The 14,257-nt window shown below is 47.4% G+C and overlaps 2 protein-coding genes across 3 annotated transcripts in view; one reads left to right on the top strand and one right to left on the bottom strand.

Moving 5' to 3' along the window:
- The window catches only part of ADAM10 (ADAM metallopeptidase domain 10), a 51,328-nt gene extending 41,896 nt beyond the window's left edge, over positions 1 to 9,432 (bottom strand). Inside the window, exon 1 of one of the 2 annotated variants that reach the window (XM_055808221.1) lies at positions 9,131 to 9,432. In XM_055808221.1, coding sequence (XP_055664196.1) covers positions 9,131 to 9,185 — 55 coding nt within the window. In that variant the 5' untranslated portion in view covers positions 9,186 to 9,432. The remainder of the gene's footprint in view (positions 1 to 9,130) is intronic. The other variant, XM_055808231.1, reaches the window with a different exon arrangement.
- Positions 9,433 to 11,292: 1,860 nt separating this feature from the next.
- The window catches only part of MINDY2 (MINDY lysine 48 deubiquitinase 2), a 39,916-nt gene continuing 36,951 nt past the window's right edge, over positions 11,293 to 14,257 (top strand). Inside the window, exon 1 of the mRNA XM_055808213.1 lies at positions 11,293 to 12,097. Coding sequence (XP_055664188.1) covers positions 11,429 to 12,097 — 669 coding nt within the window. The 5' untranslated portion in view covers positions 11,293 to 11,428. The remainder of the gene's footprint in view (positions 12,098 to 14,257) is intronic.

The raw sequence follows: 14,257 nt of genomic DNA, 5'->3' as shown, positions 1-14,257 counted from the left end.
ATACGCAACTTCTATCAAGTAGCTAACATGAAAACATTCACCCTGTTTGAAACACAGCCTTGCAGCATTGCCCTATACACTTTACACAACAAACACACAACCAATTCTTTCCTCTTGTAACTCCATAGGAACAACTGGTTCTGAAGAACAAGTCAACTATTCATTACAGAATCTGCTTTGTGCCTCAAACTACTCAAAAGCAAGCACCATCTCTTACAGTGTTATGCAAAAAGTCAAGCTTTCTTTTAAGCAACCTGTGACAGCAATATATTGCCAAATGTATTTGTCAAAGGTATGTTTCAACACTGTCAAATTTTAGTAAGAATTTCCATACAAGTTCTTCCCTACATGACCCCTTTGATAAAGCATATTCTAGAACTTTAGATGTTGTAGTGAACTACACGGGGCTTTTTACTGAAACAAGTTGGCCCTATCCTTAGTTCTGTGAGCACTGTACCACATCATCTTTCACAAAAAGGACAAATAAATTCAACTGTCAACCACTTCATTTATGAAGAGAGAGACCCAATGTAAAACCTGAGTAGTCTATTGAAAGCTGCAGTATACAAATACAATTATATCTACACTAAGAACATGAAACCAGAATACAGAACATGCAAGCTGCTAGTTTTCCAGCTCCAGGCTGAATCCATATCTTCAAACATTTCGTCATGAAAACTGCAAGGTTTCTTTCCATATTATAGAGGTTGCGTTTCATAGCACTTATGCTACATTCTGAAGGGTGTGCAGCCACATCAATGGTATAATGCTATGCCTCATTTTCTGCTACAAGCATGTATAAACCTTCCCCCTCGCCCCCCATTTTCTGTTCAGTTTTGTTACTTTTTTCACCAGATGTTGTTCTTACTTAATGGTGTGCATGCAAGTGTTTTCCCCATTGTTGCTGGCTCCTCACCTAGCTTTAAAGCCTTCCTTACTCAACCTTCTCCTTAAAGAGCCAACTACTCACTTCATGCTTGATTTTTCAAGAACCTGACTTGGGCTATCGTCTTTTTTTTCTTGAAGAAACAGCAAAGTGCAGCACCTGAGAGATCAAATAAAAAGGCAAAACCCCAATTTTCTCCAGAATCCTTAATTCTGCAAGAAAAACCAGGATCTCATAATCTGTTTAACCAACCTAAATGTGAGAATTCTCAGAACATATGCAATATTTTTCTTCAGGTATCTACATTGTCAAGACCCAGGGAGGTCCAGTAAGACAAGTGTATTCAAAAGCTTTGCCTCAGTCATGTTACATTGTCACAAAGAAAAATATCTGTTATTGTACCAAGGATACAATTTTGTAAGCAAAAATACAAATCTACCTTTCCCTTTATTTGTCATGAGGTCTTCTTTAACTTAATACCACATATTTATCAGTGCCTCTGTTTCTTTTAAAGGGATTAGAATGTCTGATCACCAACAAGCTCAACGAGCAACAGACAAAATTACTAAGTAAATTAACACTGCTGCTAAATGCAAGTGCGTTTGGAAACGTGCACAAGATTATGCTGCCACCTCTTTTTAAACTCAAGTAATGATATACTGCAGATAAATCATACTCAAATTTCCTCACAGTACTGTAAGCTTCTGCAAATGTTGACCCTTCATCACTGACTGCAAATACAGTTCAATAACAAAATTTCATTCTTATTTCCACTCACTCAGTCTCAAAATACAAATCCATTCTTACCAGCTTTCCAGAAGCCACTTAATTTCTTATTTCTATATAAGTGTGTTAAACATTTATAAAATGTGTGATTTAAGCAAGCCTACATGAATTCTAAACCAAATAAGACACAGGACAAATCCAAAGTTTCAGCAACAACCATAAGGAATTTTGAGGATTAAGGATGTTGTCCCTGCCTGATGATTCTTTAACCACTTCCAACATAATCCCACAAAATTAAACGGAAACACCTCTCATGGCCCAAGAACTTCTATACACCAAACAAGAGTAGATGGAGTCCACTTTTATATCACACTGATGCACAATACATATTAGCCTGACTACAGATACATGCTTTCCAGTTCCAGGTATATGATCCAAAAGTGTCAACATCAAAGAAAACAAGCTTCAAAATTAACTGCTATAAGCTAAAACATAAGCTAAACTTTAATTTAAAAATGAACCTAAATCTAGAATATGATACTAATAACTCCACAAAACTTTATCAGAACTAAGCAGTTAATATGCTGCAAAATGTGTAAGCTTCTGCACTCCATAATCCCAAGACTATTTAACAAGTTAAATTATCTTCAACTTTTCTGAGGTATGAAGCTTCTAATAATGCATTCCTTAAATTGTATAGGCCATTTTTCTCCCAGTGTTGCAAGGTACTCTTTGAACAGCTTCAGGCACCTAGAAAAAAGAAGTTTTAAAGCATGACAACTTACTGAAGACCCAATAATACCTCGCACCCAATCCAAGTCTCATAACCACATGGGAAGCTGAGACTGCACTCAAAAACTATTCTCCGACTCAGCTGAGTGCTGAGAGAGAAAAGTGCTATGACAAAACAGCAAAAGGCTACTGACATTTAAAAGCATTGTAACTACTCCCTCTACTAAGCAAAAGCAGAGAGGGTTTTAAGCAAAACTCCTTTTTCTTCACCAAAACATATACACTTCGTGATCATACAGGGAAACAATGCTATTTCTTTTCACTTTCTCCAAAACTTAAAGAACTCCTTATGGTTTAAGTATTCTCATAGAGAACACAACACAAACACTCTTGCTGCTCTCCTGCTAAACCAAAGCAGCTGTGTATCACAGAGCACATGCTATTTCATAGCTTTTATAAAAAGGGACTTCACACAAAGTTGAAATCAAGGCTTCAAAATGAATGTTTACTTTCACTTCCAGAAGCATGTATAACATTAACTTTGCTATAGTGTTGAAGGTCTGCAAATGATACGTGATCTACCTCTAATATAACCAGCTACGCATCTAAAGTGATTATCATCTTCACAAAGGTAGCTCAGTAAGTCAACCCCAGAACACATGAATTTACAGGATCCCACAGCAAAAGTCTGTTAAACTGGAGGCAAGACTTCACTGAGGTGCATGAGGGAGGCACAACTGCTAGCTCCAGTTTTTGGAGTTAGAATATTCTGCATCAAAAAAGAAGTCTATCACAGAATCTGAAAGTTGTACACCCCAAGAAATCATTACAAAAGCATGCATGTAGATCGCAACCGCTGGGACAAAATACTGTTGCTGTTTTGTTATCACTGAAAAACTGTTTTGGGTTTGTTGTTTTTTTTAACAGTGACTGCAAGTCAAAGATCTTTTCAAGTGAGGATACAATCAGGAAGCCTGCAGTAAGAACACTGAACCGTGAGCACCTAGATACAGTTTAAGGGAGCTGCTCTACAAATTTCACGTCTCATGCTGCCATCAATCAAGTGTCAGAGATGGCACCATGCTTTTCCAGGCAGCCCAGTAAAATAAGCAGATGTTACACTTCATCTAAACGCTAAACTAGCAAACAGAAACCCTTCAGGATACAGACACAGGAGAGCGACAATGGGATGGGGCTTTTGAACCTGACAGGATAGTCTCCTAAAGACTTGCTAAATTAGATGTGGCATTTCCTATGACAAAACTCCTCCACGAACAAAACAACATTCTCACGGGCTTCCAACTAAATACTGGGAAGGACTTTAAACAGAATTAGGTAGAGCATTTAGGCAAAGGTCTCAAGGTGCCCTCCCCCCCCCCCCCCCCCCCGAAAGATTTTTCTGTGTGAGGGTCTACAGCTCTTCAGCATCCCTAGGGAGTTGTAAAGAAAGTATCTCAGCTGTGGTTCTGAACGGACACAAATCCCACGGGACAGGTTGGGAGTCTGGGGCACACATTCTCACCTTTAACGAGCTTATGCAAAGGGTCAAATTATTACCCACGGGATTTTAGCTATAAGCCTCGTGGCACACCTTGAGCAGCTGTATGTAACAGTTCATTCATCATGGTTATTTTCCCAGAGAAGTCTATGAAGACTTTTTTTCACCCCCTAGACAAAACCTCCCCAGTCTGTGGGAGCAAAGCAGTACCCACAGCAAAGGAAATGAGCTAGGGAACACCTAAGCCAAAAGTCCTCAGGACCAGATGGGATACATCCAAGAGTGCTCAGGGAGCTGGCTGATGCCATTTTGATCCTTACTATCACCTTTTTGAAAGTTTATGTTGATGGAGCTGGGTTTCTGACAACTGGAAGACAAATGTCAGCCCCATCTTCAAGGGGGAAGGGCCTGGAGATGTACGGGTTGGTCAGACCAACCTCAGTATCTGGGAAGATTACAGAGGAAATCCCTACAGAAGCTAGCTTCACGCACATAAAGACAACTGGTAATAAACAGTACTGAAAGGTTACCCACATAAACATAAAGATTTATTAAGTTTATATAAATCGTAGTAAAAGATGACAACATCAAACTCCCCATAAGAGGATAAATCAAGCATGCACTGCTCTAAAAAGTGAAGTTTATATCCAACCACTCAGATTAAGATTTGCATGACAAAGGCAAATAGTTCAAATATAACTCAAGCCTGTTAGTGGGAAAAAAAAAAAGCACAGAATATGATTTGATAAGACTATCAGCAGCCAGGCTAACTTACTGGATAAGTCTTTTTACTGCAAGTATCATCACTGATTTGCAGATCTGAAACGCCAGCATATGATAAATATCTTTAAGAGAATGATTATGATTTTAATTAAGATAAAGCAAGCTGCCCTTCAAGTACAACTTCAAGTACTTCTACTACTTTCAATGTATTTCTCTTAAATAATGTCCCCTTTACATGGGGCTCTAAAAACCGCACATAGCATCCAGATTTAGCACTTCTGTTTAAGTATATTGAAAGCCAGGAATCCTGCCATATACCTCCCTGCCAGAATTTCACTGAAGCATTTATTTAGGCTATAGTTTCATAACTGCCAGCAGAAGGGCAAGTCCCACTGCCATTTTTTGTCCATTTCTATATTTCCCTTGTGCTGACCGTAGAACAGATTCAACTGAAAAATATACTTTCTCTTCTGGGCAAGTTAGTTTTCCGTGAAAGAACAACATGAAGCCAAAAAGACAAGTAAGGGTCATTGCACTTCACCAAAAAGGCACATTTAGGGCACAGTCAGACAATACAGCACCATGTAAGCAGTACACAGATGTCCACTTCTACTTTTTTTATTTATTTATTTTTAAATCTCTTCCTCCCTACCCCATGCAAGTCCCAGCTGTTCCTCCCCACTGGGCTTGGACCTGCATAATAAACTAACAGAAGTTACGTATCTGGCAGAAGATAACTAATTTATTTTATTTAAATTGGCAGGTTGAATTGGCTTCTCATGCCATCGAACAGAAGAGGTGGTGAAGGCGGAGAGATGGGAATGCATGACCAGGGCAGGACCACCGGACAGCGGTAACTCATTACAGTGGCTCTGCCATACTGCATAACTGAACCTTTAGATCCTTTTAAAATAAAAAATAAACCGCAGCCTTAGGCTTTTGGGCAATGCTATTTCAAAGCTACTATCTAAACACCTGATTTTTTTTACTTTTAATTACCACGGGCAAGCATTTCTGAAACAGCCATCTGACAGCTGTCTTTACCAGACACTGTCTCATCCAGCCATTTAAAATTCCTAATGTTTTTATTTTAAACCCCAGATAAATGCTGAAGGCTGAGTGCCATGTTAATGAAGGCTAGTATTCTCAATTTATAGCAAGGATGCAACCTAAATCACTCAGAGGCTGGTAGCTCATAAATGCCTTCCCACAACTCCCCCATGTGTCCAGAAAAAACAGAATTTCTCCCATGCTCAATGGAAAATATGTAGTTCAATATCCAGCAGAACAAGACACTAAGATCCAGCTTGAAAGTCCTGGCAACATAGAAGAGTGTGTTGTACCAGTGAAAACGAACAATTTATCATATATTTCCAGTAATGTTCACCATCTGATCACCCTTGTTAAACCCAAGCTTTTTTGGGGTCTTGTTAGTTCTCTTTTCTGCATTTTCTATTCCCCCTTCCACCTTTTTTTTTTTTTTCAAATGACCCTCAGATAGAAGGAGAAATTGTATGAGTTCTCTCTATTCCTCAAATAAATCATTATGTATGGATAATTAAGTACTGTTTAATATAACCGCATGCATGTTCATCACATGCAACAAAGCACACTACCAAAAGCTCTAAATAACATTGCCTAAACTAAATACCACTTTATACACACCAAAATTATTAACACCACCAGACAGTGAATAGATCCCTTAAGCCAAGCAATTCCAAGGGTACTGAGGAAAATGCTGAGATTCACTTTTCTTTAAAAAAGAATTCTTAAAATTCATGGCACATACATCTTGCCTTGTGGCATCCAGTATCTACTCGAGATAAATTCCACCTTTCCCCAACTAAAAAAAAAAAAAAAAAAAAAAGCATGCCTTTTCCTTCTCACACTACTGAAATTGTATTCAAACTGACCTATTGGACCCCTTGTTTCATGAAGGTCATATTTATTCAGTGGTAGCAAAGAAAGAAAAACTTCTAAGACAGCTTAAAAAGTGATCTGCACCGAAACCTAATCAAGCACATGTTCAGGGCCTATTAGACCAAATTGCTGATAACTTGTCTGTTTTAACCATAAACCATACAGACAGCTATAAAGCAACATAATACAGACATTGCAGAACACTGCATTAGTGCAGCAATGCCAGTGATTGCTTTTGATTGCATTCCTTTTACATAATCTTACAAACAAATAAATTACAAAAGAAAACAGATTTTTCAAATGGAACAGAGATTTCACTAATGTTTCTCCTCAAATAAGCCATCTAAGTTATGTTGTACCTTCATATTTTAAAACATTGGTTTTGTGATTCATACTTAACTGTGAACTGAAGTTAAAATTGGTTCTGTTATTCTATAATATACCTTTATATGTAAAGTATCGATACATACGGTATACAGACTCAAAGTCTTGTGCAATTCTGAAAGAGGAGGTCAAGCTCAGGTATCCTGTAAAAATATTGCAATCTTGGACTCAACATACAGAAAAGCATTTTTTTTAAGTGCAGAATAATGGAATTTTCAAAATGATTACTAATTAATACCTACATGGCTTAAAACTATGCAACTTTACAGGCAAGTATAACTTAGCCTCAAGATCTGTATAAAATTAATGAGCACAAGATGCATTGTACACAAGTGAAACACAGGTTAATTGTTGGGTTTTTTTCATTTGTTTCCAGTTTGTACTGCTCTCACAGTAACATTGCTAAGAATCACAAACTTGCCCTTTTTCACAGTTACTAATGCCTGCCTAAAAGAAAAGCATGCAAATGAAGAACTATTTTTCAGTAAATAAAAACATTTGCAGTACTGAAGAAACTTTAGAAATGTGATCACAGTTAAAACAGAAAATTTTAATATTAAAAAAATTGAATTCAACACAAAGTTATGGTAAATATTTCATAACTGCGTTGAGACTTTTACCAAAGAAGTTTCATAGAATATTTTGGATACACGGCCATAATTTCCATATTTCTATCCAGCATTATTAAGCTTTCTTTAAAGATTTACCTGTACTGCTAAACACGTGCTCCTGTTACCTGCTAGTGAGGTGTGCTTCCTAGTGTCAGAAATGTTGAAGGAACACGTTCTTCTCTCAAATTAAAAAAATATAACATAAATTTCTAAAATAAAATATACTTCATGAACTCACTTCTATGTATCCAGAGGACTGTACTTCACACGCTTACTATGATCTGAACTTCAAGACATACTTGCCTGCCTAGAATTAAAGAGTGGAAACAACCCTCACAACTGGTTAATGAATCACTTTTAATTAATTCTGTGCCAGCACCGTTTAGTTCAGAAAACAAAGAAGTCTTGAAAATTATGCCAATAATTAAGTCTGAAATATGCTGATAAGTTGGCAAGAATTTATGAAGGAACAGTCACCAGGAAATTCTTTTGTGTACACCACTCCTGATCATATAAATAACGGGATGACTCCTGGCCATAGAAACCAGCTTGCCTTTTATCTCACAGCGTAGGCACCAGTACAACCTACTGAAGTTTTCACATACTTTGATGTTACTGTTGGAGAACTTGTAAACGACCAGGATTTAGGGCTAGATCCTTTGCTAATAAACCACTGATGCACACAGATGCAGAGCCCAGATAAACAGGAGAGGTGCCAACCGAAAGAGGAACTTAGTCCTTATCGGCTGCTCCACCCATCCCTCAGCAAAAAACCCACAGTCCGTCTTTCCCGACATCTGTTCCTGCGAAAACGCGAAACTCTTTCCCTACCAGGACCTGACCCATTAGGTATTACCAGACGCAGCCAAGAAACTACCTTAACAGCTGCCTAAGGCTGCACGCCGGCTCCGCACGGTCCCCACGGCCAGCACGTTTTCCTCCGGCCTGGGCGGCAAGGGAAACCCTTCCCGCAGCCCCGGCCGCGCTCCGGGAAACACCCGGGCTCGTCTTTTATTTCCTAGAGCCGAACTTCCCGCCCAGCCGTGCCGCCCGGTCCCGGGGGCAGAGGGCGGCCGCAGGGCAGGCGAGGCCGGGGAGCGGCGGGACACCCGTGCGGGCAGCCCCCCGCCGCGCTGCCGCCCGCCCCAAGCACCGGCTGCCCACCGCCCGGCCGCAGGCTAGGTTCGGGCGGGGGAAGGTAACCGGGAAGCGGCTACCGGGACATGGAGAAAGTCCCGAGAGACGGAAGCAGAGCCGAGAGCGGCGAGCCGGGCAGCAGGGAAGCGCACCCGAGCGCGGCGGGGAGAGGGGCCGAGGGGAAGGGGGGGGAGAGAGGGGGGGGAGGGGGACAGCTGGCTCGGTCTTCGGAGGGGGAAAAGTCCCGGGAAGCGGGCAGGGGCGCTGGGCCGGCCGCAGGCGGCGGGGGGGCGCGGGCCCGGGCAGGATGCTACGGACCGTGCCCAGGAGCGAGTGACGGGAAAAGAGAGCCCCGGCCGGCGGCCCAGCCGCGGCCTGCCGCCGGTGCGCTGAGGCGCGGCGCCCCGGGGAGCGGGGCCCGCCGCCCCCAGCCCCGAGCCGCGGCAGAGAAGGGGAAGGGAGGACGGCCGGCAGCCCCGAGCCAGGGCCCCACCGGGCCCAGCCGCTCCTCACCTCCGGCGCCCGCCGCACAGGAGCACAGCAGGATTATCGTCCCCGCCAGATCCATCTTCGCCGGGCCCAGGCCCCACCGCCGCCTACCCACAGCACATCCGCCCCAGTCGGCGCCGGGATGGGGAGGGGCGAGCTCCGCGCCTCCCTCCGCTTTGTCCCCCGCCGCCCCGGAGGAACCGCTTCCGCCCACAGATCAACGGCCGGCCCCGCCGCTCCCCGCCCGGCAGCGCTCCGCTCGGCTCCCCGCGCCACCGCTTCCTCCGGCCGCCCGCCCCCGCCCGCGCGACGCCACCGGCGGGGCGGGGCCACAGGGCACGCCCCGAACGCGCGAGCCGCCCCGCCCCGCCTCCCCACGCTGCGAGCGCGGGGCGCGGCCCGCCGGAAGGGAGGTGGCCGGCCCGGCGGGCGGGGCCGGCGCGGGGGACGAGGCCGGCGGGCCGCAGCGCGGGGCCGGGCCGGGCCGCGCCTCCTCGGCGGCGAACCAGGGCGGGGCCGCCCCAGTGGGCGTGTGTTTCCCCGGGGCTGGCAGCTTCCCGGCCCAGGCGGGCCGGCACCGCGCCTGCTGCCGCCCTGAGGCTACCCGCGGGGGCGGCTGCGGCCTCCCCGACGCTGGAAGGGCTCGGGCTGGGGAGCGCCGGTGTTTGCGTGGGTGGCGAGGCCCAGCGTCCTCGGGGAAAGAACGAGCTGCTGAGGAAACTTCACTCGTACCCGAGCGGGCTTCCCTCCGGCCCCTCTGCACCTCTAGGTAGCCCGAGGGCTGTTTACCGCAGTGGGTGTCGTGAAAGCGTAAACATTTTACATCAGCCGGGTTCCTTTATCAGACGTGTTTCCTCTTGAAGAAGCTAATTTACTTGTCAAGTTTTATTTTGGTTCATCTATTTCTCCTGATGCTCTACATGTTGTGAAGCACTGTAGCTGAGTACTGAACAGAGATTCTTCATTTTGAGGCTGTCTTAGAACAACCTTCATAATTAGAGTGTAAAGGAAAACCCTCCAATGAAGATAAAAACGTGAGCCGTTCACACAAAGCATTTTACTTCTCATTTGTCAAAATCGTAATTCTTACATTAAACTATGTTAATCGAAAGATTTATTTATTATATATGGGTTTGTGACAAGTTTCTTTGTTTACTATCAGCTCCGTTCTACTTGTTCTTTTCCATTCTTACTGCACTTTCAGAAAAAAAATTTCCCCCCGCTAACACCATTACAGCTGAGAAAAGTTGTTTTGCGGATAGGTACATAGAAAGTACAGTTACAATGAACGTACTTCAGAAAAGAACGCTAAAATTGGGGCAACGGTTTTGAAGAGCTCGTATAAGAGAACTGCTGGAAACGGAGAAGTTACATTCGTATCTTCCCGAACCCGTATTTAAAAATCTGTGATTAAAAGCTGAAGGTTTCCATAAGGAGAAAAAATAGGTTCATTAGGGTGAAGTCTGAGTAACGCACCTACATTAGTTCTCAAGTTATGTATGACGCTCGTCACAATCGTGTTTTTATAATACAGATAATCTAACAAACCGCAGCAGAAAACCACTGAAAGCCTTCAGGAAAGCTGAGCTCGCCCGTGAGGAGGGGAACCCCCGGCAGCACGGCGCGCCGCGCCTTCCGCCGCTCCTCACCTCAGGGGCGGCGGGCGGCGCAGGAGGGGGCGGGGCGCTCCCCTTCCCGCGCAGGCGCGGCCCCGCCCCGCCGGCTCCCTGCAAAACAGCCGGGAGGGGGGGTGCCCGCGCCTCCGCTCTGCTGTTCGTTCGCCCCGGCTCTGCGCGCCGGGGTGGGGAGGGCTGGCCCGCCTAGGAGGGCTGCGCGGGCACGCCTGGTCCCTACACCGCCTGAGGGGGCCGCCCCGAGCGGGCCGGTGGCCGGGGCCCCAGACGCAGACGCGGCCCGGCCCTGCCCCGCAGCCGCCGCTCCTTGTGCCGCCCCTTCCGGGCTCGCGCCGGGGTGCGCGCGCGCTCCCCGCGCCCCTCACGCGGCCCGCGGGCTCCCCACTTGTGTGTCACCCCCCGGCCCCGCGCCCCGCCGCCGCCTCCCCCCGCCCCTCCCCCCCCCCCCCGGCCGGCGTTCCCGCCCCGCCGGCGGGCGCCCTCCCGCCCCCGTCGGCCCCGCCCTCGGGGCGCCCCCCCCCCGCCCCGGGCCCCGCGGTGACCCGCGGCTGCTTCCCCCTCCCGCCCACACGTCCCTGGCGGGGCGGAGCCGTCGCTGCTGTTATGGCGTCTTGGGCGCTGTTGGCGAAGGATCAGCCGCTGCGGTGCCAATAGAGCGCGAAGGAGCCGGGCGGCCGGCGGGCCGGGCATGGAGAGCCTGGCGCAGCCCCCGCCGCCTCCGGGCTCGCTGAAGAGGGGCGGCGGGGGCGCTGCCAGCCAGCTCCTCCTGGAAGAGGCGGCGGCAGGCGAGGGCGGCTGCAGGGACGGGCCCGCGGCGGCTGAGGAGGGCGGCGGGCGGCGCAGCCCTTCCCCTCAGCCGGCCCCCGGCCCCGCCGCGGACCCTCGGACGGCGTCTCCCTCACGGGCCGCGGAGGGCGGCGTGGCGGAGGGAGCGGAGCCGGTGGCGCCGGAGAGCCCCGCAGCAGCGCCCGCTCCGGAGAGCGGTCCGGCGGGGGCCGGCTCCGGGAGCAGCGGGGCTCCCAGCCCCCCGGGGGAGGAGTCCCGGAGCCTGGACTCGCTGGAGTCCTTCTCCAACCTGCACTCCTGCTGCCCCAGCAGCTCCGAGCTCAACAGCGACGCCGAGGAGGCGGTGGTGGCGGCGGCCGCGGCGGGGGGCCCGGCCCCGGAGCCCGAGGGGGATAGGCCCGCGGCGGGCTCCCAGCTCCTCTCCGCCTCCAAGGAGCGCTTCCCGGGCCAGTCGGTCTACCACATCAAGTGGGTCCGCTGGAAGGAGGAGAACACGCCCGTCATCACTCAGAACGAGAACGGCCCCTGCCCGCTGCTGGCCATCATGAACGTGCTGCTGCTGGCTTGGAAGGTACCGCGCGGGTGGGCCGGCGCCCGCCGCCGCCATGGCGGGTGTGTGCGGGGCCGGGCGGGCGGCGCTGCTCGGGCTCCGCCGGGGCTGGCGAGGCGGGGCGGGCGGCGCCGGGGACACCGGTGCCGGCACCGCGCTCACGCACCGCTGGGGGCTGGTGCTGGGTAACGCGACGGCGCTGTCAGGAAAGCTGGAGAGGGACTTTTCACGGGGGCGTGCAGCCATAGCACGAGGGGTGATGGCTTGAAGCTGAAAGAGGGTCGGTTTAGAGCGGCTGTTAGGAGGAACCTCACCGTGAGGGCGGTGGGACACTGGAACAGGTTGCTCAGAGATGCTGTGGCTGCCCCTGGCAGTGCCCAAGGCCAGGCTGGGTGAGGCTGGGAGCGACCTGGGCTGGTGGGGGGGTGTCCCTGCTCATGGCGGGAGGGTGGGACTAAATGATCTTTAAGGTCCCTTCCAACCCAAACCGTTCTATGACTCTTATCAAGAAAGACGCAGACTTATTTCTGCTGTTATGCACCTATCTTGCATAGAGAGCTTGGAAAATAAATCGTGGCTCGCAGTCAGTTGCCACTACACTGCTTAGGTGCTGCTGCTGTCATACATAGGCTTACTTTATCGGCACGTTAAAACAAACAAAAATCTAGATGATGCTTTACTGAACCAAGCAATATATGGTTTGCAGATGTGTGCATGTTACTAGTAAGTAAAGGTCACTATTTATAGCACTGAAAACATGGGTGATATTTTGGGAAAATAAGTTAGTTTTGCATAATGAAGTGTATGAAGAATCGCACAAAACACAAATTTGTACAAGTAGCTGCCTAAATAATAGGCATCCATTCCTACAGTTACATAGCATCACTTGTATTTAAATTAATAAGTAAATCAGGTCATGATCAAGTACAGTTTTGAGACCTGGAAGTTCTTCGGTTCTGATAGCCATTATGGGTACAGACTTCCTGTAGTCCTAAAATAATTACCTTTACGTTTTAAGCAACTAAAATGTAAGGCATATTGTAATTATTAACATTTATGCGCAAAAGGAGTATGTGTTGGAGAAGAGCTGTGAGGTTGTATGCATTGCAGGACAAGGAGGGGTTACTTCTCAAGAACTTCTGGCAATTCCACCCCAAAAGAGCGGTGAGCTGGTAAATGGAGGTGCAGAATAGGAAAGCTTAATGGGAATAGTTCTTGAGTTGTAGTATCAAGGGGAAGAAACTTGGTATTGGAGGAGTAGAAGGTTTTTCACAAGTGTAACAGGTGAAACAAAAAGCTCAAAATGGGAGTAATATTATAAATTTGTTTAGAGGAAGAAACTTTTCCAGGTTAATAGTTTTGTTTGAACTGTAGCTTCTGTACGTTTTCCTCAGCAGAATAGCTTGTACATCAGGAGGAAAGCTGTGGGTACAGTGATACAGATATTTAGCCATCAGCGCAAGCAGTACAGTTGAAGATGTGTGTGACTGTAAGGTGTTGCCTTCTAGGTTCTGCCATCCTTGAGAGGGTGTGACAGTTGTTTTAGACTTCAGTATTTAACACTCCCTTTCTGTGCTTCCTCTTCAACATCTGAAGAGTGAGTGGAGGGCCTTGGAGAGCTTACCATTCCTTGTTCTGTGTGGTGGTGTTTAAAAGAAACGGTTAGTTACAGGATTTTCCTTTTTAGCTTTTCATTTAATGAAAGCATAGAAATGGGACAGGGCTGGTTTTGTTTGCATTTCAGTTTTTGGAGTTTTTGTTCCTTAGTTTTCTTTCTTGGCCTCCTTAAATAAATTTTTTCTTCTGCTGTCTGCCATCCAGAATTTTACCTGACATTCTCCTTTGATCACATATTTCACTAGTGAGAGTTAAGGTGATATCCAATTTTATAAATAGGTGAAAATGAAAATGCCTTCTGGGAGTACTCTACTGTTTCTTACTGCTAGGATTACAGGAAGGGGTTTCTATAATTCTGTTTGTTAATGTAAAACTCGGCAGAATTTACATGAGTTGCAGACAGGCAGCTAAATTGGTGAAACTGCCGTTACATGTCTTACTATTTATGTGCTTGAGCGTTTTCCTGTTAGTTGGTTCTGTATTGCCCCTGCATATAATTGATTTCCCTCATTAGTGCCTCTACAAATTAGCCTTTCTTCTCCCCAGTTTATGGTCAAGAAGCAT

The sequence above is a fragment of the Falco peregrinus genome, chromosome 1 (assembly GCF_023634155.1).
Source record: "Falco peregrinus isolate bFalPer1 chromosome 1, bFalPer1.pri, whole genome shotgun sequence".
Classification (NCBI taxonomy): Eukaryota; Metazoa; Chordata; class Aves; order Falconiformes; family Falconidae; genus Falco; species Falco peregrinus.
The sequence above is the reverse complement of the archived record's forward strand: the minus strand, read 5'-3'. Positions and strand labels throughout refer to the sequence as shown.